Consider the following 26,827-nt stretch of genomic DNA (forward strand, 5'->3'; position numbering starts at 1 on the left):
TGTTGGACTGATAGGAACGTATCCCAGGGGACTTTCTAACAGAGAGTCGGAGAGTGGGACCTGGCATTAGATTGAAGTGGCAGCCTCTCTCAGACAGATGGGAGGCTGACTTCAAGACAGGGGAGCAAGTTTAGAAACTGGTGCTTCTCCTAGATAATGTTTTCCTAGCTATGCTGTTGTTTTCCTTTGGACTGTGGGAAGAGTCTTACTTAGTACTCAATGTAAAATATTTTCTCTCATCTTATAAATCATGTCAGCTACCCCCAGTCCTCTAACCTAGTCTGTTATGTGCATATCATCCTGTGGGGAATTAAGAGACAGGACAAGAAAGAGATGTGACTTCTTGCACTTCCCTCTTCCACCAAGTTTATTACAATACCAGCAGCTTTCCATCGAGGAGGACGGTGGCTGGGTTCAGCAGGAAAGTAGGTCCCAGTGGGGGTTTTGAGCTGTGCGGGGGATGCTCGGCTTGGAGCAACTGCAGTTACAAGGGCATTGGCCAAGAGGTAAGACCTCTGTCTTCTGCAAATACATAAGCACAATATATGTGATCCTTCCTCTGCCAGTTTCCGTGCTGATCATCAGCATCACCTGAAGTCCTTGTTAAAAATATCCAGAAATGCCCTGGCTCCACTCCTGAAGGTCTGGGGTGTGGCGTGGGATCCTCTATATTGTCAAAGCATCCAGATCATTCTTTTCATCTGGGAAATGTGGGACTCACTGTCCCAGAAGGAGGTGGCCCTTGCAGGGCCTGGGAGAGGCTGACATTTGGGTCACACATTACTGACCCTGCTTCAGACAGAATGCACAGAAAAGGAGTGATGTATTTATATGTAAATGTATGTCTATACATCTGTGTGTGTGTGTGTGTGGTGTATGCTTAAAACTCGTAGGAAAAGCTTCTTCTCTAGAAGAGATCATAAATCACCTCAATGAAAAAAAAAATCAAAGAACCAGGCTTTCAATGGACTCCACTTCTTTATTTATAAACCCATCTTCCAACCTTTCTGAACTTCTTGAACAACGTAATTCATCTCAAGTTGTACAATCTGTTACCTTGGAAAGCTTCTAATGACAAATCTTATTTTCCATCTTTGAATGTGGCTCTTAATTTCTCTACTAAACGTTGAGAGCAAGAACCACTGCAGCAGGGGCAGAATGGGAGTGTGCTTGTGGATTTGATTTGATTTGATTTTTAAAGTAGTTTTGCTGTCAGAAGTCTTTATATCTCTTTCACAAGGAAAGGATATAAAGATACCCTGAGGACAGATCATACTCAGATTGTTCTGTTGTGTGGCAAATTTGTCCTTTTATTTAAAAAAAAAAATCACTTCACCCATGTCCTTTTTTCTCTCTACAACCAAAACAGCATAGGATTAGTCAAAGAGCAAAAGTGATAATATAGATGCCTCTGTAATCCTGTGTAGCTTTCACATGACTTTTAATTGGGCGTATGTGAGTATATATACATATATTCAGAGAATGCTAATAATGCTCTAAAATAGCAGTTTATCTAGTCCAGTTTTTATACTACATAATGACACCCAACCCACTGCCATGCTTTAAATGGAAGCAGAGGTAAATTTTTCACTAATTATACATTTTAGGGCAGCAACTCTGTGCTGGTCTTATGGTGTTTGGGGACGTTTTTGATATGTAAGTAGCTAAATGTGGTCTGATTTAAGTGAGGCTTATAAATTAAAAGAAGAAGCAGACTCCTGATTGTCATTCCCAGACCTCTACTCACTCAGCATTTTAGAATGATAAAGATAAACCCTGCACAAATAGTGGATTCTTTCCCCGATTCTAATCACTGGAGAGTGCTGACTGCACAATCTAACCAAAGGGTGTGCTGAAGCCCCACTGCTTAAGATGATTAAATGTTTTGAACAAGGAATGATTCGGTTGCCATGGGAAGACCGTGTCATGTTGATGCAGTGGCCTCCTGCAGGTTGAGTAAGTTCAGTGTTTACCCTGTGGGCCATTTATTTTCAAAATTAAATTAAAATTCTTACTCTTAAGGAGCTGCAAGTTGATTGTTTTGTTTTTAGGGGCAGCTTGAGTTCCTCCACATTCCATGTCTGAGCTCACATGTGTGCCTAATTTCACAGACAGCCCCTGCCAACCGCCTGCCGAGTTCAGACATACTCTGCTGCCTGCAGCACGGCAACTCCTAGGATCCCTAAAGCTCCTAGCAGCTACACAACTTGAGTGCCTACAATTTTTAATACAAACTCACATCCTGAAATCCTAATGTAGAGTATTATGTTAACATACAAAAACTAATGATCAGAGACGCAACATTCGTGGAGTATATAATAACACATATATTTGCAATTTAGTTTCTAAGTTTGGCAACCTAATGTGCGTGAACAAATATCAGACATCTTGGAGGCTTAATATAATTCTGCACTAAAATTATAAAGACTATGAAACTGAATTAAGGAACTTACACGACAGCTAAGAGTTATTACTGTATAAAATACAACTAAATGAATATTTTCCATATGCTTAATTCTCACTGACGGAAATTATCCATATAAAAACTTCTTGGCATCTCTTCTGGTGCTTCTCTTAGTACTAGTAACAGCAATTAATCACAAAAATTCCACAACTTTGGGGCATTATGACTAAAACATAAGCAGAAAAACAAAATAAAACTCCAGGAGGCAGAAATACATTACAAGCTCCATCATAATACATGTTTGTCTTGCTATTAAAATGTAAACTCTTCCAAAACTTTTCCAAATGACTTACATTCATCAATAAGTGTGATTTTCACTTGTTAAACTGAAGTTAAAGAAAATATTTAGCATATGTTTACCCTCAGTTTTAGAAATGTTATACATTAAATCTAAATTGACTCTTCCTTTTTAAATTTGGTGTCTCCACTTTATCTTTTAAATATGGAAAATAACTTCTGCGTAGGTCAGACTTGATTTTGCAGTTTCTGCAGGCTCAGTTGATTTCACGGTTTTGTAAAAGAAACGAAGTGCAAGAGTCCATGTCCAGCATCCACGGAGGGGCCACCTCAGATGAGTCCACGGCGCCCAACAAAGTGGAATGAACTGACCTACCCGAAGAAGCCCAGTCTAGATTCATCAAGCCATTTGTGTGAAATTCTGCACCTTGGGGTTTGCACACATTTCCACCAACATCGGTGTCTCCATCCCCAAATGAAAAGCATCATGAACAGAAAAGAAATCAGAGAAAAACGAGAAGGAGAAGCAGGTCTACACCGAAAGGGTCATTTTTTTCATGAGGCAATGCTTCACGCGACACTTCCATAGGGGGATGTCAAAACTGCTGCCACACTCAAGGACTCTTCCATTTTCCTCAGGATGAAAGGTTTGAAAAAGTGGACCTCTGAGAGGAAATGCTGCAGACTTCCAAATTTGTGAAAGAACTTCCAGCGTCGCTTGGATACTCTGGGTAGGAGGAACTGGAGGAGATGATATTTTTGAGCCTCTGGAGGGCAATGATTAAAAGCAGAAGCAGAAACGCTAAAAGGCTGAGGAATATGGACACATAGATATAGACGTTTGACAGGTGGCCTGAGGATGGGTCCACTGACGTGGACAGGGATGTGGGAAACAGTTCAAGAAAAGTTCCATTCTCCACACTTCCCGAAAATCCTGAGGAAGTGTCAGGTTCAGACATCTTTATGGAGGGTGAAGGAGTGATATGGTAGATTGAAGTCAAAACTTCACACAGGGCTTACACAGGACAGATTGGCATTTTTTCACGATCGTGTTTGCAGAATTCACAGGCTGTTAAATCAGCACAACAAAACTTCTTGTTTCTCAGAGGCAGCAGGTATCAGGTGTGCATTGAGACTGAAAAAAAAAAAGCAACTCAGTGTATTCTTCAGAAAAATCACATTTAAATTTCATTTTTAGGTTTTATTTCAGTAAGGATTAATTAGAAAACTCAGTATGGAGGAAACAAGATGATATAACTCCCCTAGGAATCAGTCATGTTTATGTCTTTATATTACAAATGATGATATAAAAATGAACTTTTATTTTCTGTCTACAGTACCCTAGGTGCTATGTTTCTACAAGGAGCTGAAGATAAAATAAAAGGGAAAATACATTTATGATGTGCTCCATCTGCTGTGATTTCAATAGATGCTCCAAGTATACACTCTGAGATGAGAACACAGAAAGTTAGTTCCAAACCTCCCCCAGAAAATTAATTCCATACATTCACCAGCTCATTAGCATAATTCCTGACCAGTAAATCCCTCTAGCACACTTTGGAAAATCACTGCACATGTGAGTGTGCTTTTTATCGAATGTTTGTAGATGCTGATTTGTTTACGAAAATTCTATCTCCTTGAAATCAGGTGCCATTTCTATGTAACTCTTTTCCTTAAATGTACCTAGGTACTTTGTTTTACATGCTTTAGGCATTTAATTTAAAAACTTTAGATTTGTTTAGAAGAACAAAGGTTAGATTCTCTCTGAATGGTAGAGAGAGTATCAGGTTGGCTGTCAAGAGACTTAGGTTTGAGGCCTGAGTTCTCCATTGTCTTTGGGAAACTGGGCAAATTACCTACGTTTTCTGAGCATCACTTTTCTTATCTGTAAAATGGTCCAACACCTGCTTCATCTTCCCATGGTGTTATGCATGGACCAACATAATAGACATGGAGGTATGCTGAACTGTAAAGCATTGGAGAAAAAAATGACTTTAGTGTGTGGTGGGAGATAATGGGACTTGGTGGATGGGTGGGTGTAGGGTATTGTGTTTTAAGGGGTGTGGAGGGGGGACCATTTCTTCTTAGCCAGGTGCAAAGAAAAGCTCTTCACTGTGTTCAGGCTGTGAGACAAGAGGATCCCTCCTGATAGATAAGTCTTTCTTCTAGTCCAGAAAAGATGCTCTTCCTAGCTCTGTATGGCTCTAGATAATTTTGCTATACATTTCTAAATCTTGCTTCCACTGTGGTGCAAAACTAACAGGAAAACATTCACTCTGCCTCTAGCTTTCTCTTCCTAAACTCTGCCCTGCATTTTCCCTGGAGAACTTGCCTTTTCCTTCTGTTCTCCAAATCTAATTAAGCAGCTGATTCTTGGAGGGGTTGACATTTGCCACTGTGGCGGAGCTGAACAGCACTAATGATCCTTGTTAAGGTGGGGACACTTCAGAGAGGGCTGTCCCTGTTGGGAGACAGGCAGTCTAATGAGTCCTAGTGAGTTCTTGAGTAGGCTAGGGATGGTGTCTTAGTAGTTCCTAAAATAATTTGACTCATACTCCTCATTTTGCATTGTCTGGTGATTTTAATTCCATTAGGCTGCTACAGGTTCCTAACCAACCTTAAGAAAAAAAAAAAAAAAAAGAAGAAGAAGAAGAATCGCAGTGGGACTGCAAATGTGTTACACTGTTTTGGCAATACCTAGCTTTTTTACAGCACATAAATGTTCCAGCCGTTCATCTTTGGGGAATATAGCAAAGAGTAGTAGAGGTAGCATAGAAAAGAAAACTAGGATAGAAGCCTCACAGATTGGATGGGAAAAACTATTTAAAATGTTCAAGTACAACCTCCTAAGTGTAGCAGAGGAAACAGAGAAATAAAGAAGCTAATTGATTTGACAAAAGTCACATGTCTAATTAGAAGACAAGCAAGGGCTTTTGGCTTCTCCCCACCCTCACCCCCTATAACATCTGGTCTCCGTTTCTCTAATGTTTTGGTAGGAAGGATCAAATGTAAACGTAATTTCTTTTCTGCATGGGCAGATAAGGCAAAGACTATGCATCTTGTGTGTTCCTCATGACTACTTTGCAGGGCAGGTAAAGGAGGAATTATTCCCATTTTGGAGATGAGAAAACTGACATGCAAAGACATCACAATTTACTCAGGGTACATAGCTAGACAGTGACAGAGAAGTGACTAGAATCCATGCCTGAACTGTGCTCTTTGTTTTCTCAACTGTGGTAGGAAGAGAAAAGTTATGCTTTGGATAATTAGTTCCTATCTGCCACTTACTTTGGGCAAGCCCACAGTTTAGTCCCGATCTTTTATTTTTCTCATTTGCACAACAGTGATGCCTACCTTTCCTATTTTTCCAGGAGGTCTTGAGTTAAGATGTGATAACATTTTCCATAATCACACTTAGAAAATCATAAAAGGCCATCCCAAGTAAAGTACCAGTAGATAGATAGTGCCTCCTAGAAAGTCTAGAGGAAATTTCAAGGTCTCTCTTAGTCCTAGAGTTTTGACAGGTGCAGCTGAAGTTGGCTGATTTTTCTAAAGCTACCTTCTCTGCTACCCAAGTCTGTATCATTTTCCAGGGGTGGGGCTGGAGGCACAGGCAATGTCACTCTGGTATCAGCAATTCAGTTGGTAAAGCTCACAGCTGGCTACCAGACCTCTTGTTAATATAATTTTACAGGGTAAATATTCTAAGAGTAGGTTTTTACTTCCTGAAGATTGCCTTCTTTCAGACCAAAACCCCACCATGAGCCTCAACTGTTGACAAGAGAGTTTATAGGAAATGAGGCTCAGAAGGTTTGGTCAAAGCATCTGATCTTTTAAGTGGCCTTGGAAGAATAGGAGAAAACAAGGAAATGAAACCTTGTGTCCTTATTTGACATTTCACAACTAAATATCTTCTTCCTTAAGTATTCCCCCCAAATATCATTGATTTAATACCATTTCCAGGGTACTTCTTAATTTAAAATCACAGCTACACAAATTTCATTTCATACTCTGAAACAACAGAGTGTGTGCATTGTTAGAAAGAATTTTAATTTGGATGTTAATTCTCATTTCCTTATTGAAGTTTGAAACTGGAATATCTTCTTTCTCTCTGGTTTTATTTAACAGTAGCTGTATAATGCTCAGGGTGACCCAGCCTGTATGTGTTGAGGCATTGTGACAGTGTGGAATGAGGCTGGAGGTTGCACTGCGGAAATGAAATCAAATGAGTGTGTTTCAAGATGATGCTTCTTGGGCTGTTGCTCCCAAACAGATAAGGTTTGAGGAAAAGAAGAAAGAGACTTCATCTTAAATGCATAGCCTTGACCTGTCTCGGGGCAGCGCCAGCAGACTCTCAATTCAGGTGACACCTAAAGCCATACGGGGATTTTGATGCTTTTTTTCCGCTCAGAATCACTGTCCTCAGAAGGTGATTTTTGAGAAAGGAAAATGAGACAGTTGGATCACAACATTATAAATGAAGACCTGTGGAAATGTTTTAGCTCATGGTCAACCAGCTTTCCCTTTGTCTCTTGGAATAAAAGCCTGGGCTGGAAAGAAATCTACAAAAAAGCAGGCCCCTAGTGAAATGAGGAAGGAGGGATGTGCAGTCTCTCACCATGTGCCCAGTGGGGTGGGAAATGGAATGACAACATAGACAGCGCACACCTGGGGTCTCTGGTTCCAAGTCATTTAGCACCACAGCCCGGGGACCCCTTTTAAAGAACTTCCTTCCCACGGAAGGATTATGAGGACTATAATGTTTGGGAAGAAGAAAAACATACTCTCTAGCACGTACCTTCATTCTCCATAAATGAAGAAGAGTTGACCAGCTCTCATCCCTGAGTGCTCTCACATAAGCATTGCAGGACCCATGGCAGTCAGCGCATGGGCACAGCCTGCGCCACATCCTTGACTTCTACGACACAATGGTTTGTAAAACTCAGGCTACCAGTCAGCCTCAAATATGGCACAGCAATTTTAAATTTCATGACCGTTATTCGAATACATTTCTATGTGAATAACGACTATTTGAAAGGTTTTTGTTGTTGTTGTGGAAAACTGGGACAAGCTGCTTTGTTCACTCTTTATATTTAAAGAGTGGCCTGGCTGTTAGATGCCATATCAATGTTCCATCATTATCAGGTTCTGCTGTCATACTCCAAAAGGTGATCCTCTCAAAACCATGAGGAAAGTGGCCATAAAGTATTAACACAACGTAATAAAATGCTTTTCCCAGTACACAAAAGGAAGATTTGATAGCCGAATGGAATTAATGGTTTTAGATGATGTATTAGATCTTTTCCTCTGTAGAACACCTAAAAACGAATATTTCCAGAATCCAGAAGGGAACTTATCACATCTGAGCAAAGCTGTTTTTCATTCTACTTAGCAAATGCATGTTTTATATAAGACCTTGCAGCCATTCCTTTACCCTTTGCATGATTATCTTCTCTTTTAATGCTTTCTCTCTCCTTAGTGGCCTTTTAGGTCATGCTAGCTGAGAGAAGATTACTGCTGGCAATACACACTTCCCACCACCCTTCTCTAAATGTAAATCTTCACTTGCTTTCAAAGGCAAACATTTACCCCTGGGCCTTGCAGTAATAGAAATAAAGTTTATTATCTTACGTGCTACCCTTACTCAAAGCTGACTCAGCCATCCATAGAGTTGCCTATTTGAGAACCGCCTTTACTTATCAGTACAATGCTTTGGGAGAGTAGAGTTTTGTGTGAACTCTCATTATGAGTCCTTCAATTGGCATGATAAAAACCAAAGCCACCTTAAGGAAATAAACTGCATCTATCTGCTATCGCACATTGAGAACATTGAATTAGAGGGCCATGTTATGTGAAGAAAGGTGGGGAGATGGAGATTTTGAATCGTCCATTGGGTGATGTGAGACAAAAGATAAAAATGAACAGTCTTTTTAATTTACTTTTTAATCTAAATGAGCGATCAGAAAATACACTCAGAATTTTTTCATAGTACTTTGGTGGATAAAAATTATAGAAATGACAAACTAATAGCTTGGTATCAGTGACTTATTTTAAGAATCAATTCCAGGGCAGGCCATTAGGTTGCTTTGGGTTCAGCCCAGTCTCTCCATCTCTCCCTTAGTGATGGTTTTTGTCTACCTGGATTATTCTTAGGCTCTGTAAAATATTTCCTCAGCAAAAATAAAAATAAATATAAATTATACTCAGAATATTTTCACTTTAGAGAACTTATTTTGCACTAATTCTTTAAAAATTAGTTATCTACGTAAGGTATAATTCTCAGAATATTCATAATATATCTTTCTTGGTATATAAAACAGAGTTGATTGAGGGAAGCTAAAAAAAAAAACCACAGGAGAATCTTTCAAAAAAGGATATGAACTTAACTGTTTTGATCATCTACCTCATTCATACAGTCTCAAAAGTAATTATAGGTATAAGTCTCTTGCATTTATTTAGCTTTGTTTTTCTGGAGGAAATAAAACTAATTATTATTATTATTATTATTATTATTATTATTATTATTTTGAGACAGAGTCTCACTCTGTCTCCCAGGCTGGAGTGTAGTGGCATGATCTCGGCTCACTGCAACCTCTGCCTCCCGGGTTTAAGCGATGCTCCTGCCTCAGCCTCCCTAGAGGCGGGGATTACAGGCACCTGCCACCATGCCCGGCTAATTTTTGTATTTTGGAAGAGATGGGGTTTCGTCTTGTTGGCCAGGCTAGTCTCAAACTCCTGACCTCAGGTGATCTGCCCATCTCGGCCTTCCAAACTGCTGGGAGCCACAGTCATGAGCCACCACGCCCGGATGTAACTATTATTCTTAATAAAATTTCTAGTATGTTTATATCCATGGGAGGATTTTATAGCCAAATCACTGCCTTAGCAAGAATAACTATTTAAAAAGATACTCTCTTAGAATAAAATATATAGCTAAATGGGTAATTTTCTGGATAAAACGGTCAAGTACAAAACCAGGTCCAGGCATCGCATTTTCATGATTCTTTTATGATGTTTACAAAAGACCAGGAGTTGACTTCCTGCACTTCAGGAAGACTGGACCCATCTTGGCTAACATAATTGGCCTAAATCAAAACGAGAAAAGGAGTAACCTGCGGGTTGAAGAAAACACGAACTGGTTAAGAAGTAGCAGAATGATGAAAGCCACTTTTAGAGAGCAGGAGAAAAGGTCATTGGCTATACACTTGATTGACAGAAAAAGCCAACAGCCAGAGAAATAATGACTTGAAGATCATAAGCAAGATCATAATGAATCAATGGGAAGAAAGAAGGTAAAAACAAGATTGGCTTTTCAAGATGTTACAGCACTTTAAATGAGAGCTTTTGGGATCAATTCTTTCCCTCCATCCTGCTCCGATCATGTCCAATATTTTAGAAGTATATTAAGAAAAATATCTTTTAATCTCAGAGCAGTTAAAATTGGTTAAATCATGGCATTAGTAAAGTAAAAAGTCTTGCTTATTTTTAGCAAAACTAGACAACCTTTCAGAAAATTCTCGGGCTGGGCATGGTGACTTATGCCTGTAATCCCAGCACTTTGGGAGGCTGAGGCAGGAGGATCGCTTGAGTCCAGGAGTTCAAGACCAGCCTGGGCAACATGAAGAAAACCTATCTCTACAAAAAATACAAAAATTATGCAGGCATGATAGCATGTGCCTGTAGTCCCAGTTACTTGGAGGCTGAGGTGGGAGCATTGCTTGAGCCTGGGAGGTCAAGGCTACAGTGAGCCATGATTGTGCCACTGCATTCCAGCCAGGGTAACAGAGTGAGACCCTGTCTAAAAAAAAAAAATACATGAAATAAAATAGAACTCTCATAAAACCATGCCATGCTAGGACAATGGAATGGTGCTTATTCCTTTTCTTTTGTGTCTCATTTTGTCTCTATAGTAAAATAATTTGTATCAATATATATATTTTTGTCCAATCAGAAAATGTTCATAACAGTCTCTATATAGAGAGTGATATTTGGAAAGATTTTGTGCTTGTAAAATAAATTTGTGATTGTCACAAATCCCTGGAATGAGTCAGCCAGAGCTTTTTTTTTTTTTTTTTTAATCCTTTGCATGTAAACTACTAGGTATTCTCAGGCCTCAGGGGCCTTTGTGGGCCTCTAAAACTGTCCTAAGAGAGCAGGGAAGAACTTGAAATTCCATCTGTCACAGGCATCCAGGCTAACAAGTTTAATGAGAACCTTTTTGTTGGTCTCTGTTCCTGTAAATGTCTTATTGTTGGTGGTGGTGTTGTTGTTGTTGTTGTGTGTGTGTGTGTGTATTTTTAATTTATAAGAATGGATATGCAGTAAATATTTTATTCACTCTATAACATAGACCCCAAACTTCTTTGCCACTTAAAATATCTTGATAGTTGAGGCTTGATGCATAGAAAGAGAGCAATGTAAACTAACCAATGTATCAAGTTCTCTATTTTTGCATATAAGAATACAACAAGGAATAACAACCATTATCTATCCATAAGATCACGTGTATAGGCACAATTTGAAAAAAAAAAAAGTAAAGCTTCCCCATTAAGGAGATACTTTTCCCCTTAATGTAATGCAAGATCATTGGTAGATTTTGGATCCACTTGTCTGAAAAAAAATTTCAGCATTAGCAAAATAATTACACAGGTCACTATTTATATCTATCTCTATTGACAATGGTAGTCATGTATTTGTTTAAACTAGGGTGCTTTATATAATATCCTATTCCCTAAAAATGGATTAGAACATCACAAATATGCATAAATGTTATGTGTCTTGCATTTCCCAATAGGAATTCAAACTAACAGAGTCTTTCACTTAATGACATTTTTAATTCACATTTCCTTGAATTAATGAACCATTGTTTCTCATAACACAACTACAGATAGAACCCTAGTTGATTACATAGTCTGTAAATTGCCCATCTCATCCAGATATTAGCCAAGTGTTTGGCATAACATATACATATGAATTTTGCCAAATAAATTATCTCATTCTTCCAGTCCTCTATGGCTGACAGTCAAAGTATGATAATGCTTTCAACAGTAAAATGGCTATTTAAAAAGAATAATGCCTATTAATTGGCAGCTTAGGCAGGCTAAGTTTTGGATATATCCAGTTTTGGCCATATTATATTGTTTAGTAGTCAGCTGAATACTCAGAGAAAAAAAAGTAGGATTCAGACTTCAAGATTTCTTCCCTCACAAGAATCCTCAATGTAAGATCCTTGGTGGATCTTGGATCAATTAAAAAAAACCAGCTTTGTTATAAAGCACATTATTAGGACCACTGGGGAAATTTGAATATAGACTGTACATTAGATAATTATACCAATATTAAATTTCCTAGTTGTAGCATAGGAGAATGTTCTTGCTCTTAGGAAATGCCTATTAAAGTATCTAGCCATAAAGCTTCATATTATCAGCAACTAACCCTCAAGTGGTTCAGCCAAAACAGCAAAAAAAGTACACACACATACGCATATACATACATACATACATAAAACAAATGTGTCAAAATGTTAACAACTGGTTAATCTAGTTGACAGGTATATAGGTATTTATTGTTATTATTCTTGCAACTTTTCAACAGTTTTAGAAATTTTTAACATACAAGTTGAGGAAGAAAATAATTTGTCCCAAGGAACTCAAGAAAATATGCTTCGAAAAATACGCGCTAAGTCAGCCAAAATGTTAGAAGCTTCTAAGGAAATACAATAATAGAAGCCAGATTCTTCTGTGGGCATTAGAAAAGCTCAGCTACTTGCTGCTACCATCAGCTCATGATGCCCAGTAAGCCACAAACACTTGCAGTGAAGCATCAGAGGATGAACTAGAGGGAGCTGAATATGACCAGGAAACTGTGCCTATGGTGGTGGGAGAGGCTGCCTGAAGACCAAGAATGGTGACTCACTAGTAAGCCTTATTCACAACTCTACTCCTGCCACCACCCACTGGACTGAATCTCATCTGGGCCTCCAGGAGCAAGTAATCCTGTTATGTGCATCTTACATCATCAGTCATCTTCAGAGGCAGCCAAGGATATCTCTCCTGCAGTTTAAATACCCAGTCAAAGCTTGGGACTAGCAGTTTTCTAATGAGGACCAATGAGTAAGTGATCTGTGAGAAGATCAGGGAGAACCCACAATAGCCAACGTGTTCCAGGTTCAAAGTAGGGACTTCAGGAAACAGAAGCAGCAGATAAACTAAACAGAAGTAGAGACTTCACTTGGGCAGCTAAGTGAAAGAGGCTACAAATAGCAAGTTCCACAAAGAAAAAAGCTCACACTCCTTACAACTCTTATAAGTAGCAACCACCTCCTTAATCACCTTGGTTTGGGTGAGTTCTCTAGTGTAGCAAGAGTCTAAACTTGATCCCATGAACTCACTTAGAGTCCAGGGCAGAGTCTTTTGTCATAGGGGCCAATGAACAGTTCAGAAATTGAAGCTAGTCATGGCAAAATGCAGCTGCAATTTTAAAAAATAGGAAACATTGATATGAATAGTGCTTTTCCCCAGTCATCACCAATCATATGACTGAGGATACAGGTAGGGACCTGAAATTGTCAGTGCCAGATGAATCTGATATTAGGCAGAGGTTACATGAAACACGATCTATACAAGGAGACTAAGTGCTCTCTCATGGCTGTGAAATTACTCATCTACCTGGATTTCCAAGGACACCTGGGAAGGCAGAAAACAGAAAGAGGACGTTGTGTCCTTCATCAGGAAAGCACCTTCCCCTGTGGGTTTCCCGTGGTCCTGCTAATCCTCAGTGTGAACACAGCGGCCGAGCCTGCCAATGCTCTCTCTTTTTCTCACAGGCGGCACAGCGAACTCAAAAGTCTGGTTAATAAAGAAAATGTCTACATGTTCCTCATAACATGGAACAAAATGATATGGCAGGCTATCAAGTGTGGGTGGAAATCAAGTCTTCAGCAGCCTGTTGTCATTTTAGATAACAATTCAACACCAGAGCCTGTCAAAGACAATATGAAAGCAATAGACGAGTGTAGGCTCAAATTCTCCCAGAGCGTATTTCAACTTGAAAATGTAAGAAGGTGAAACTGAAAAATAATTAGGAATTATTTGTGGAAAACAGACTGCCAAAGTAGTGACCTATAGAAAATAGTTACACATTCTTTTAAAAATATAAGTAAATATGTTTTCACTCAAGGAAATTATGGATAATCTTTAATACAAGATTTAACTGACTTTGACTGTCCTTTATCAAGGCTGAGCTCTTCACCTTACTTTTAGAGGCTGTGAGCTCTGCATTTTTAATTCACTTGTAGAAATAGCCTACACTTTCACCCATTATTCACTATTCTTACATCTAGTATCAGTTCTTTTTTGTTTCAATGGTGTGAGCTGGGATGCAGGGACACATCATGGCAGAAGAGTGACGGGAGGTACAGGAGAGAGGAAAGAGGTAGTGAGGGCATCCCCAAGTCATTGAGGAGTAGCAGTCTGTCTTCAGAGCATGACTGGCAGAGGAAGGCAAACCCAGGATGCTTGTGGAGGAGAAAGAATGTGCAGACAAATCAGTTTGAGAAAAAAGAACAAGGGTAACATAAATGATGGCTGCTAGTATTTATCAAATAAAAGCATGTACCAATTTTGGATGTGTGTCTGTATATGTATGTGTGTTTTCTTTAATCGCCACAACTCATTAAGTCAGTTAGTATTATCTCCCATCATCTTTTTTAGCAAATGAGAAAATTAAAGCTCAGAGAATTTTTTTTTTTTGACAGAGTCTTGCTCTGTCGCCCAGGCTGGAGTGCAGTGGTGCCATCTCAGCTCACCGCAACGTCTGCCTCCTGGGTTCAAGCGATTCTCATGCCTCAGCCTTCTCAGTATCTGGGAGTAGAGGCACCCACCACCATGTCCGACTAATTTTTGTATTTTAGTAGAGACGGGGTTTCACCATGTTGCCCAGGGTGGTCTCAAACTCCTGAGCTCAGGAAATATGCCTGCCTCAGCCTCCCAAAGTGCTGGGATTACAGGCGTAAGCCACTGAGCCCCGCAAGCTCAGAGAATTTAAAGACTTGTCCAAGTTCACCCAACCACTTAGAGGCAGGGCTGGAATTCAAATCTACATCTCTCCGTCTCCAAACTGTATGTTCATTCCATTCCTTCTCTCTGGGGAGGCTGTGGGTTGAGGAGGAATGTATTTGAGACTTGTAGTCACTAGTGCTGTTCACGAAATGTTTCTGATGTCCTTTCTCATAGGCCTGTCATAGGATTTCATGTTCCCACCCCCTCTGAATTTAGGGTGACTGTATGACTTATTTTGACCAATGAAATGTGTGAAAGGTGACATGTCCCTTCTGGATAGAAAATGTAAGACCTAGTGTGAGATTTGCCGTACCCCTTCCCTCTGCTGCAATTATTGTGTAATGGTGTAAGTAACTGCCAATGTCTATCAGTCTGCATCCTTGAGTGACCACAGTGAGTATCTTCACCCCTTGCTGGCCCCAGTGACACTTATGTCAACATTAATAAACTTTTGTTGTTTTAAGCCACTGAGATTTGGGGCTTATTTGTTACTGTAGCATCATTCTCCTTCTACTAACTAACATAAGGTCTCACTATATTTTGATGGCAGAGTTTATTATGGGTCTGTAAGAATTTGACCATAAATAAGTCAAATTATGAATAACTGAGAGTTGTATGAATTGTGTATGTAATATATTAAAACTCTCTTTTGGCACTGGTGAGAAAGAAGGTTTTAAAGGCTGTTTTGGTTAGCTTTAATTTCATAGAAGCTTTAGGTTTAAGGGCATGAGATTTAGCTACTGGTAGTGCCAAAGACATGTTCCTTAACAAGCTCAAATATGATGAGCTCCTACTGTATAAGGATAATCCTGACCAGCTGTCACTTAAACAGGCCAAATGGTTTCAAATGGGAACAAGTGAGAGGCCATAAGTATATTAAGACTAACTCATGACTCCCAGTGGAAAAAACAACTCATTGTACAAGGGTCAGTGGTATTGCTTTTGGTTAAGAAAAACTAGCTACTTGGGAGGCTGAGGCAGGAGAATCACTTGAACCCAGGAGGCGGAGGTTGCAATGAGCGGAGATCACGCCATTGCACTCCAGGCCGGGCAACAGTGTGAGAATCCATCAAAAGAAGGAAGGAAGGAAAGAAAGAAAGAAAGAAAGAGAGAGAGAGAGAGAGGGAGGGAGGGAGGGAGGGAGGGAGGGAGGAAGGAAGGAAGGAAGGAAGGAAGGAAGGAAGGAAGGAAGGAAGGAAGAGAGAAAGGAAAGAAAGAAAGAAAAGAAAGAAAGAAGAAAAAGAAAAACTAGTATTTGTTGCATTCAATCATACATTGAACAAATATTTCTTAACGATGTACAGGAAAGGGTAGAATATTATCATTATGTGCATGAGTCTAATGCATCTATAATTTGTATAGTTGCCAACTACAGTGAGAAATCTAAGACTTCTCTTATATGGTCTGTCCCTTACGATCTGGCCACAGGCTACTTTTCCAGTCTTGTTTTTACCATTGTACCTAAGATTCGTGTTCCAGGCATAACATGCTGTTTTCAATTCCCCAGTTAAAAAAATACTTATGTTTAATCCTTATATGTGTACATATCCTCTCCCTAACTTGAACCCAAATCCAATTTGTTCACTGCAGGTCTCTATCAAGCCATCCATCCTCTGTCTCATCTGCTTATTATTCACCTAATAGAAATCCCTACCTATTTTCTCTGTGCAAATTTCTGGCTCCCTCCTCTGCACTCTCAGCATACTTTCTGTACCTTTCTACACTAGCATTTCTCACATTTTATTATACTTATATTATACTATATTTATTTACCTATCTGCTTTAACAAACTGGGAAGTCCTAGAATAAAGAAATAACAATTCACTTATCTTATACCCACAGACTAGTACAGAATGTGGCATAAAGATGATCAATCAGCATTTGTTAGATGGCTGCATGAATGAAAGAATAAGGGAATAAAGAAACTTGAAGCTTCTTGGAGAGATAGCTCATGTTTATTCTGTCTTTACAGGCAAAAGAATACTTATTTAACAAATGAATAAATGATCTTGTATAAAATCATAAAGATTACTCAAAGGGTGTAAGCATCAACAGTAAAGAATAATGATGATGAACCCTCTCTAAATTTTAGAAGTGTTTCAGTCATGGCAATAAAATTAATAGTTTCTGGTTCCAGGGCAAACTCTGCCCATACTTTTAAAAATCAACCAATTGTGTCTTTCAACGATGTGTAAGAAAGCTAAGATTTTATTTGGTCAACTGTTCACCAGGATAATTGAGGAAAGGATGGAAGAGTGTGTTGGAAATACTGAAATACATTCTTGTGAACAAGCTGGAGGGTTGTAACAAATGTATTCTGAAGGGCACAATAAAAATCAAGAGAGTTTACCATAGTGAGACGATGAAGCTCTGGCTGAATATGAACCAGAATGCATTTTTAAAAGAATTTCTTAAGTTAAACTCCATGATAATTCCATCTTTTGACAATTACAAGTCCTTTATCATCACAACCTATGACACTGTGCTCATCTGTGGAAATAAAAAGGGTCAAGGAAAATACTTCATGATCATTGTAGGGGAAGCTTATTGTAATTCACTACATTCAGGAATATCACATACCATAGGATTGTTAGTTACTCCATCTCAATGCTAAACCAAACCAAAATGAAACAAAAACAGCTCAAAAAATTCAATAGCAAATCGGCACAGAAAAAGAAAATATTTACATTTTTATAAAATTTTCAATTTGACTACAAAGTGCTGCTTTGGAGATCTGGGCTACTCAAAGCAGCCACCTGGCTCCCTCAGTGACATGCTGGTTACAGGTCCCTGTGAGATGAGGAACCTGCAACAAATACAGTGCTTCCTTCATCAAGAAAGTCTTGCTACAAAAGAAGAAAAAGAAAGAAAGGAAATAGCTAAACTAAAAAGTATGCCTAGTGCCTTATTTGATTTATATTCTGGCACGAGTTCTGTATCTCATGACGAATAAGTAATAATTCAAATGGGCGCTGGTGCATGGACTGTGCTTCAAGTAGTACTTGACGCAGATCATAGCCATGGTGATGTGAGCAGCAATCTCCTTACCAGCAGTATGCCAGGGAACTAATCCAAAAACCTCAGCTTCTTAGGAAAATAATAAGAGGAATGAAAACAGATGAGCACAAGAGAAGCAAATATTCTCTTTTTTCATTCATCGTACAACTAACTGCAAATATGTATCAGGTACTAGGTACCTGATTTATTCTTTTGTTTTCCCTTATAGTCCCTCTCAATCTTCACTTTCCCCTATTAAAAAACAGGAGAATCGCTTGAACCCGGGAGGCAGAGATGTAGTGAGCAGAGATCACACCACCGCGCTCCAGCCTGTCAACAGAGCAAGACTCCATCTCAAAACCAGAAACAAACAAACAAACAAAACAACAACAGCAACAACAAAGAAAAACCATCGAAAACTAAAAACCACACAAGCAGCAACAACAACAAAAGAAAAAAATTTTCATAGAATCAGAGAGCTACAAGTCTTTAGCAATCAGGAAAATGACGCCCCCAAAATTTAAGTGAAGTTTGAAGGTCATTGTTTATATGTCACTTGTTTTTGAAAAAGGATATGAAGTAGGAACTCCAGCTAGTGAAAGAGACCACAAATTGAGGGCCCAGCACCCCTTTCCAACCCTAAATCCACTCTATACTCAGAGCTGAGCCGAGTGGCTAACAAGAGGAAGGCAGACAAAAAAGAAGTTAATTTGTTTTAATCCAGAGGTTTTTCATCATATGAATCAAAATATGTGCCAAGCAGAGAGTTCAGTGGAAAAATGTAAAACAAAAACCAACAGGGATAATAAGACGACACTTGAACAGAGATCTTGGAAACTCATTCCATTGAACTAGACCCATTTTGTTGGCAAGGAGTCTTTCCGAAGGTCTGAGACTAGCATCCAAGCTCACCAAGGACTTTCCCATGAGTAGTTGTTAGAATGACAGGTTTGCCTTGAGAATGGCAGAGGGTAGAGATTGAGTATCCCTTATCCAAAATGCTCTGGACCAGTAGTCCAGTATCAAAAAGAGTAGTGTTTCTGAGTTTGAATTTTTTTTGGATTTTGGAATATTTGAATATACATGAGATATCTTGGGGATGGGACCCAAGTCTAAACACAAAATTCATTTATGTTTCATATACACCTTACATGCATAGGCTGAAGGTAATTTTATACAATATGTTTAATATTTTTTTGCATGAAACAAAGTTGTGTGCGTTGAACCATCAGAAAGCAAAAGTGTCACTATCTTAGCCACCCATGTGTACAATTTGTGGTTATTTGGTATCACCATAATTCCTGACTGAATTTATACGCTACTCATAGCAATTATTTTCTTACACTTATTCACACATAAATACTTAACACTAAAAGATATGACATCATTAATACACAGAAAAAAAATGTGTTCAAGGGTAACTAAGCAGGTCAGGCGTGGTGGGTCACACCTGTAATCCCAGCACTTTGGGAGGCCTAGGCGTGTGGACCACTTGAAGTCAGGAGTTCAAGACCAGCCTGGCCAGCATGGTGAAACCCCGTCTCTACTAAAAATACAAAAATTAGCCAGGTGTGGTGGCAGGCACCTGTGATCCCAGCTACTCAGGAGGCTGAGACAGGAGAATCGCTTGAACCCAGGAGACAGGTGTTGCAGTGAGCCGAGGTCGCGCCACTGCACTGTCCAGCCTGGGTGACAGAGCAAGACTCCATCTCAAAAACAAAAAACAAACAAAAACAAAACAAAACAAACAAACAAAAAATTGACTAAGCAGTACAGTTGCATCTCAAGAATACTTGTATCAGCTGTTCAACAACAAACAGCAGGCTTTCAGTCTCAGCCTGCCATGCTGCCTTTTGATGAAAAGAGTACTGTGCACTGTGGCATCATGCCAATGCTCAAAAACTTTAGATTTTGGGACATTTCAGACTTTGGATTTTTGGATTAGGGATGCTCAACATGCATTGGTAAATTTTTTTTTTGGGGCCTGGTACCATTTATATGTGTGTGTCAAATTGAACACATAAATTATGTCTTTATGATATCTTATGATATGTCTTTATGATCTGTGTACTTTTCTATATGAATGTTAACTGCTAATAAAAATTTTTTTAAGGAAAAGAGTATTATGTGCCAGGCATAGGGAAGAATGGGTCACAGTGAGGAAGGTCTACTGCTTGTTGTATGAACTATTTGAATGCTTCCCTTTTCAAACAAACTAGGTAGCATTATAGGATAACAGTGTAAATGATACATTTTAAGAATTTATCCAATGGAGAAAAAAATCAGACAAGTTTAAAAGTACATGCACAAAGATGCATTCTGTAGCTAAACATTGAAGCTACTAAAATGTCCATGAGTCAAAGATTAGTTAAATAAATGACGGAAGAGTCACACAGTGGAGTCTCTTGATCCTTTTATATTAAAAAGGACTGTATATATATATATATATGTATATATACACATATATGTATGTGTATATGTATATATATATACACAGATATATATGTGTGTGTGTGTGTGTATATATATATATATATATATTTAAATTTTATTTTAAGTTCCAGGATACATGTGCATGATGTGTAGGTTTGTTACATAAGTAAACATGTGCCATGGTGGTTTGTTTCACCTATCATCCCACCACCTAGGTATTAAGCCCAGCATGCATTAGCTAATTTTCCCTGATGCTCCCTCCCACCACCCTACCCCAACAGGCCCCAGTGTGTGTTGTTCCCCTCCCTGTGAAAAAGGACCATATTTTCTAACATGAAAAGATGCTGAACATCTATGACTAAGTCAAGAAAGTAACCTTCAGAATAGTGTATATTATGATTCCATTTTTGTAAAACAACTACTACTGCTACTACTATTTACCACACATATATTTTAGATGCAAAAACAACAACACAAAACAAGAGGTTATATACCGAGCTGTTAACATATGTTTTTGTTAGAGGGTAGTATTATGGGGGCATGTTAACATTCTATTTTGTGCATTTCTCTATCTATATTTTGACAAAAAGAATGCGTATTAACATCAGAAAAAATAATAAAGGTGTTTTCATTAAGAAATAGAAATAAAATTTGATTATGTCATATGCCATGAAAATACTGCTGGTTTTTAAGCCCAGGACTTGTGTTTTCTCTTCCCCCTCCTTCTTCTCCCCTCTTTTTCTGTACTGTCTATACTTAACACAAACCTTTGAAATGTTCATTTCTACCATTTTTTTTCAAAGTTTGACTTTCAGGCTGATGCCAGAAAGTCAATCTTCCTAATAGGGCTTAAATGTACTTGGAGGTAGCATTGCATTTTACAGGATGTTGTCAATGTTCTACTTAAGAGATGAGAACAGTATATCCCTCTGATATAATCCCGGTCACAAGCAAATTGAAGGTGAATAAGGACCAAGGCAGTTTAACCGGCAACAGTTGATAGATTACCAGGTACTTCTAATCAGCACCAGACTACCCTAGCAAGTTAACCAGGAAAGCTGCTATATTGGCCTCCCATGGGAAGTGAATCTATATGTTGAATGTTCCCTGAATGAAGTTAGTTAGTGTTTTAACTGTGGTTTCAGTCATCTTCCAGTCTCTCTTAATTTGAAACTGATTCTTATAGCCACCTATCCTTCTGCTTCCCATCAGAAGTTGGATTCAGGTCTGTTACCTTCTTAAGTGACGCTTTTAACAATTATCAGAGGCTTACATTTTCCAGACCCTTGCACTATGAACAATATCAACATCAAGAATCAAAGTACAAATTGTAGACCTAGACTGACTAATTTCCTGTCTTAATATAGCTTAATAGGTGGGAATTTAAAAGTTAGGAACTCAGAAAATATTAGTGACATACCCCATTTCTGAAGGAAATGTGGAGGTTTGTCATATGGCACTGTTTTGGCTGGATGACGCTACTTCATGCTTAGAGATATGTTAAAGTGTGTACGGCTGTTTGACAGCTCAGACATCTTTATCTTTTTTTTTCCAAAAAAATTTCCAAACTTAGTAAAGGCTAAATAATGACTATTTCCTATATCCATAAGGAACTCTCGAAGGACGCATTTTATGTCATGAGACTGAGCATGAAGACGCTGTATCCTTGGGATATATCTGCCACAAATCAGAGTCAGAACAGAAGAGACCACAGAATTTGGCCCAGTAGACTGTTGCCCGGCTCCTGAAATGTCCAGTGAATGCACAGATGGGCTTCCTGAATTCTAAATCAAAGGTTGGGCCACATACGCATGCCAAGGGCTTCTTCATCTAAGCCTCTGGCTTGAATCCTCTAGGCACATATGTTGGCTAAAAGGAATCCTGCCAACTCGTGGGCTTAAAGCTTGAACTTCTTCCTTGTTGGGTTCCCTATTCCATTAACTAATTTAAAGGCTTTATTATTATTATTTTTAGCTCTCATTATAAACAATAATGAAATCTATAAAAATTAGGCCTATAATACTTTGTATTAATGTACTAATATAATGTAATAGGCTCCACAAGTAGATACTTGAAGAAAACAACATTCTTCTGCAGCACTACTTTTTGGCTTTTAGTTTCATTTAACAAATATTTACTGAATGGCTTATGGGTACCAGGAGCCAGGCAAGTGGGACCTACACAGTGCCTGGCATCCAGGACCATTAAGAAATGTATTTTTTCAGATTCTTAAATCACTACTTTAAAAACTCAGATGAACAAAACACAAAAATTCAGCCATAATTTTTTTTTCCCTTCTTCATTATAACTAATTAAGTATAAAAATGCTCGTACAAACCGCACAAACTTTAAACAAAAAAGGACCCCCCCAAAATGTTGTAATATAAGTATAGGGAGAAGAGTAAGCCAGAGAAGAACGATCATCAAATGAGCTCAGACTTGATCTAGCATAGAGGCTGACTCAGAATTTTGCCTGTTATGAGTTAGACTTTCTTTTTTATAATGAATGTATAACTCCAAGTTTGCTTAAAGGTTAGTATGGTTGGTCATTCTTACAAATCAGCTCTGTCATTCTTCATCTGCCCTCACTAAAAAAGAACAAGAAAAAAGAAAAAGAAACCCAGGAAACCTGCAAATAAACTCTCTCATGGATTTGATGCCACATGCAATCACACAGTTGTTTATCTCTTAACCCCTGATGTGCTTGTCCACATCGTAGACATCTAGTAAAATCTGTTGAACTGAACGAACTAATAGCAAGGGAGAATGGACTCAATCTTACCTTACAACAGGTTTCTTTCGGTTTCTTTAATGAGAACAATAAATGTGTGCGTTCAGCTCTTCAAAGCACTTTGCCTTATATAGAGGAATCAAAAATAATAAGCCCCTCAAAGCCAAAACACAAAAATGGAATATCCCACCCACGTGCTGGATCTCAATATTTCCAGATTACTTCTGAGGTTGACAGATGCGTCGGCGGCCCTACGATGTCCAGCATTTAAAGGTGACTAGGGCATGGGCTGAGGGAGGCTCTGAAACCAGGCAGCCTCACTCACAAGCCCTCTAAAAGGCAATTTGCTTTACAGATCAACTAAAAACGCTGTTCTGAGTGTGGTGGTGGCGGGGGAAAAGACACTACTCTACTTAGTAAAATGAAGAGAATTTAGTTACAAAAAGATATTTAAGAAGCTCTATGGGCATGATCACAAATAAGCCGAGACACCCAGGCTAGTTGTATAATTCAGCAAATTAAATATTGTTTTTTTCAGAGGGTGCATGGGGCTCCGCAAGACTGCATTAAAAGACAAACCCTTTAAGAAAAGACTGTCACTTGTGCCTCTTTTCCTGTTAGGCTGTTGTCTGAACAACGAATCCTGGAAGCACCTAGGAGAAGGCACCTAGGAGAAACGTCTTAGGGAGTAGTCCCGCGGGTCCGCCCCAGGACAGTAACGCTGTCAGTTTCCCCGCCCTTTGCACCTGTAGTGCAGACTGTACCAAATGCGATGGCTTTGAGACGTCCTCTAGCCATAGCAGCCCATCATTTACCACAAAGAACCACTGAAGTACATACTTTAGCTGAACATTTTCCGAAGAAAAATTAACAGGGAGAGGAAATGAAGGACATTAACAAACAGACCCCGTCTCTAGAGTCTGAGATCAAACCCTAGTCCGATGGAGCCCGGGCATCTGGTGCAGGAAAGTGGGCAGGCATAGCCCCAATCCTGGTCCTCAACAAGATATTTCTGTGAATGAATCCCTCTGCTCCCTGGAGGAGGGCACATTACATATCCCTTTCCTAAATCAGAACTGAAGCAATTTGCCCATCATTCGCACACCTCGACAGGGAAAGGCAGGATTCCAGTGTCTCATCAGACCCGGGAAAAGGGGAAGGGTCGCTGGCGCAGTTACCTACTGGGTTTCCGGGAGCTAGGGAAAACACCCCTGGGAAACGCAAGTGTTCAGCGCCACATAAAACTTCCCCGGATTTAGGGCCACCCGAAGACGGGCGAAAAGACTCTCCAGCGCCTTAAGGTGCAAAGCCAGCTGTCAGTGTGCGCATGGCGAGTCCCCGTTCCCGAGAAGGAACGCAAATGACCCTAGAAAATCAGACAGGAGCAAAACAAACCCAAGAATGACCCTCCACACACCACAAAGGCAAAAACAAACAGAATGCACCTAGACACACAGTCTGCAAAGTGTAGAACTGTCTACACTTGCATGGAGGAATCCACCTTGCAGAGCGAGGGTAGACCTTCCCGGTTCCCAGTGTCTGGGACCGAGACAGGTCATCCCGGGGCCAAGGACATTGCGCTCAGGGCCCCTCGCGGCTCCTCCTGCAGCCCGTGGAGTCACCCCGAGACTCGGAGAGCCGGGCTGCGATTGCTTCTCGGGACAGTAAGGACACCTCAAAAGGGATAGATTTGGGGGTGTTTCTCAGAAAGGAGCCAGATCTCCGGGAGCCCAGATCTCGGCGAGAGTCTGGGAGGCGGCTCGCCTCCAGGACCCGAGGCCGCCCCAGGCAAGGAGTGGGGCGCCCTCCGCGTAGGGCAAGTTCACCCCTAGAGCTCGGGACCCTGCAAGTCTCCCTCACTGACCTGCAGGTCAGGACACGCGACTTCCCCAGCAGGTCTCCTGCGCTCGCGGTGGGGCGGTGCTCCCGTCTGGACGATCCGCGCCCGCGAAGCCGTCCTCGGGAATGTTGGGCGCAGCCGCGCGGCGCGCAGTCTGGGCACACGGCGGAGAGCGGGCGCAGCGGGAGTGGACCGGGGCTGCCGGCTCCGCACAGCCCGCGCGTCGTCCCTCCGCCCCTCCTGGCCGCACAACCAATGGCCGCGAGCGGGTCCCACTCCTCGCCGCCCCCTAGTCTCGGCTCTAGCGGGCGCTTGGCTCTAGGACGGCGCCCAGCTCGGGCGAGGGAGGAGCTTGCGCCACCGTTGGAAAATCTCGGAGGACGAGGAGGCGTTGCGCAGGGAGCCCCATCTGGGGAAGGCAGGTGTAGTGGGTGAACTTTTGTGTGTGTGTGTGTGGGGCGGGGGGGGAGTGGGGAGGAGGGCAGTTTTTTTAGGGCTCAGGGGCCTTTCTCTGCAGATGAAAGCATCCACTTCTTGCCAACTTTCTCCTCCTCTTACATCTTTTATGAGTTCCTCGCGGCCCCCAACCAAAACAACTACTCTGGGTGCATCATCGCAAGCCCAGCTCTGACTGAGTTGCGTGGGGCATGGCCTCATTCTGTGATGAGCTTCACAACAGACAGCCTTCGCTCAGCCTTCGCCGCATGCCCCTCTGAATCCCATACCAAATCATCAAATGAATCGAATAGGATTGGCGTCTCTGTCATTGCCAGGGAGACAGTCAGTCATGAGTCTCTACTAGGGAGCTGGCGTAGAGAGTCATATATCATAACAGAACTCTGGAAAAGGAGGCTTTAACTGATCCGACCAACTTCAGTTACCAGTCAGTGCTGCTACCTTGACCAGAAGACTATCTCTCTGTATTCCTGTTTTTCAACTGGAAAATGAGAGACTTGGATCACCTGGTGTCTGCGGTCTCTTTCACTCTGACATTCAACAATCCTGTTGCTCTGTGGCCTGTAAAGAGCTGAACCCCTGGGAAGTGTTGGTGTGGCTATCTGTTCCTTGAGCCCCTACTCCATCTGGTTCTGTTGTCTTCACCGTGAGACCTATTAGTGGCCAGAAAAGCAAATCATGCACAATACAGAATCAGGCCACCCAAGTCTCAGTGACCACCAACACATGCACGTATACTGCCACCCACCAGGGCCCGGCTCCTAGGAGCCTGCTACTTCCACCCACGTTCAATTGTTCTCCACGTAGAGACAGGCAGGGGCACCTGGCTTAACTCTGAAGCTCCGTGGTACATAAGTAAAGGCTCTCTGTCTCTCCCCTTCCTTCTCCAGGGCAATTGTGGATGGGTGTGAATCTTTCCTATGTGGATCCTTCTGTGCCTGATGTAAAATGCAGGAGGATGGAATGAGCTGTGTTGTCAAGAGGGCAGATTCAGAGAACCACTTCCCTCTGGGCACACTTGGATTGGCTTCCAGAATTTCACCTGTTCATGTGCCACTCTCATGAGTTATCTTACATCCATTTACAGTCTGCTCCATTATGCACTTAGTAAAGTTTACCTTAGATTTTTACTTGGCTTCATCATAAGCAATAATATCTATGAAATTATTGGTTTGTGAGATACCAGTTGTATTTAATATTTTAATGCACAATGAAATAAAGGCATAAGTCTTCCATGCTAAAATCATTATGAATATCACTGGTTGTTCTCACAACTCACTTTGTGAAACACTAAGGTGTATAAGGGGGGCAGTTAGAACTGTTGACCTTCAAAACAGTGGTCCTCAAAATTTCTTTGTGCATAAGATTCCTAGGCCCCAACCCTATTGTCTGGTTCATTCATACTCTACATGTTTGTTTGTTTGTCTCTCCCCTTCCTTCTCCAGGGCAATTGTGGGTGGGTGTGAATCTTTTCTATGTGGATCCTTCTGTGCCTGATGTGATCCTTCTGTGAGGAGTCTTGCTCTGTCACCCAGGCTGGAGTGCAGTGGTGTGATCTCGGCTCACTATAATCTCCAACTCCCTGGTTCAAGCAATTCTCCCACCTCAGC

The 26,827-nt window shown here is 40.5% G+C and overlaps 1 protein-coding gene across 2 annotated transcripts; it reads right to left on the reverse strand.

Moving 5' to 3' along the window:
• Positions 1-1,071: 1,071 nt before the first annotated feature.
• On the reverse strand, positions 1,072-24,925 carry SERTM1 (serine rich and transmembrane domain containing 1). Of its 2 annotated transcripts, none has more exons than XM_032150463.2 (2): positions 24,786-24,925; positions 1,072-3,836 (listed from the first exon to the last, which is right to left on the reverse strand). In XM_032150463.2, the coding sequence occupies exon 2, from the start codon at positions 3,658-3,660 to the stop codon at positions 3,337-3,339; it is 324 nt and encodes a 107-aa protein (XP_032006354.1). In that variant the 5' UTR covers positions 3,661-3,836; positions 24,786-24,925; the 3' UTR covers positions 1,072-3,336. The 2 variants fall into 2 exon arrangements, with proteins under 2 accessions (XP_032006354.1, XP_032006355.1); XM_032150464.2 differs by lacking the exon at positions 24,786-24,925 and adding an exon at positions 22,973-23,016.
• Positions 24,926-26,827: the final 1,902 nt, after the last annotated feature.

Source organism: Hylobates moloch, unplaced genomic scaffold (assembly GCF_009828535.3).
Source record: "Hylobates moloch isolate HMO894 unplaced genomic scaffold, HMol_V3 SCAFFOLD_4, whole genome shotgun sequence".
Classification (NCBI taxonomy): Eukaryota; Metazoa; Chordata; class Mammalia; order Primates; family Hylobatidae; genus Hylobates; species Hylobates moloch.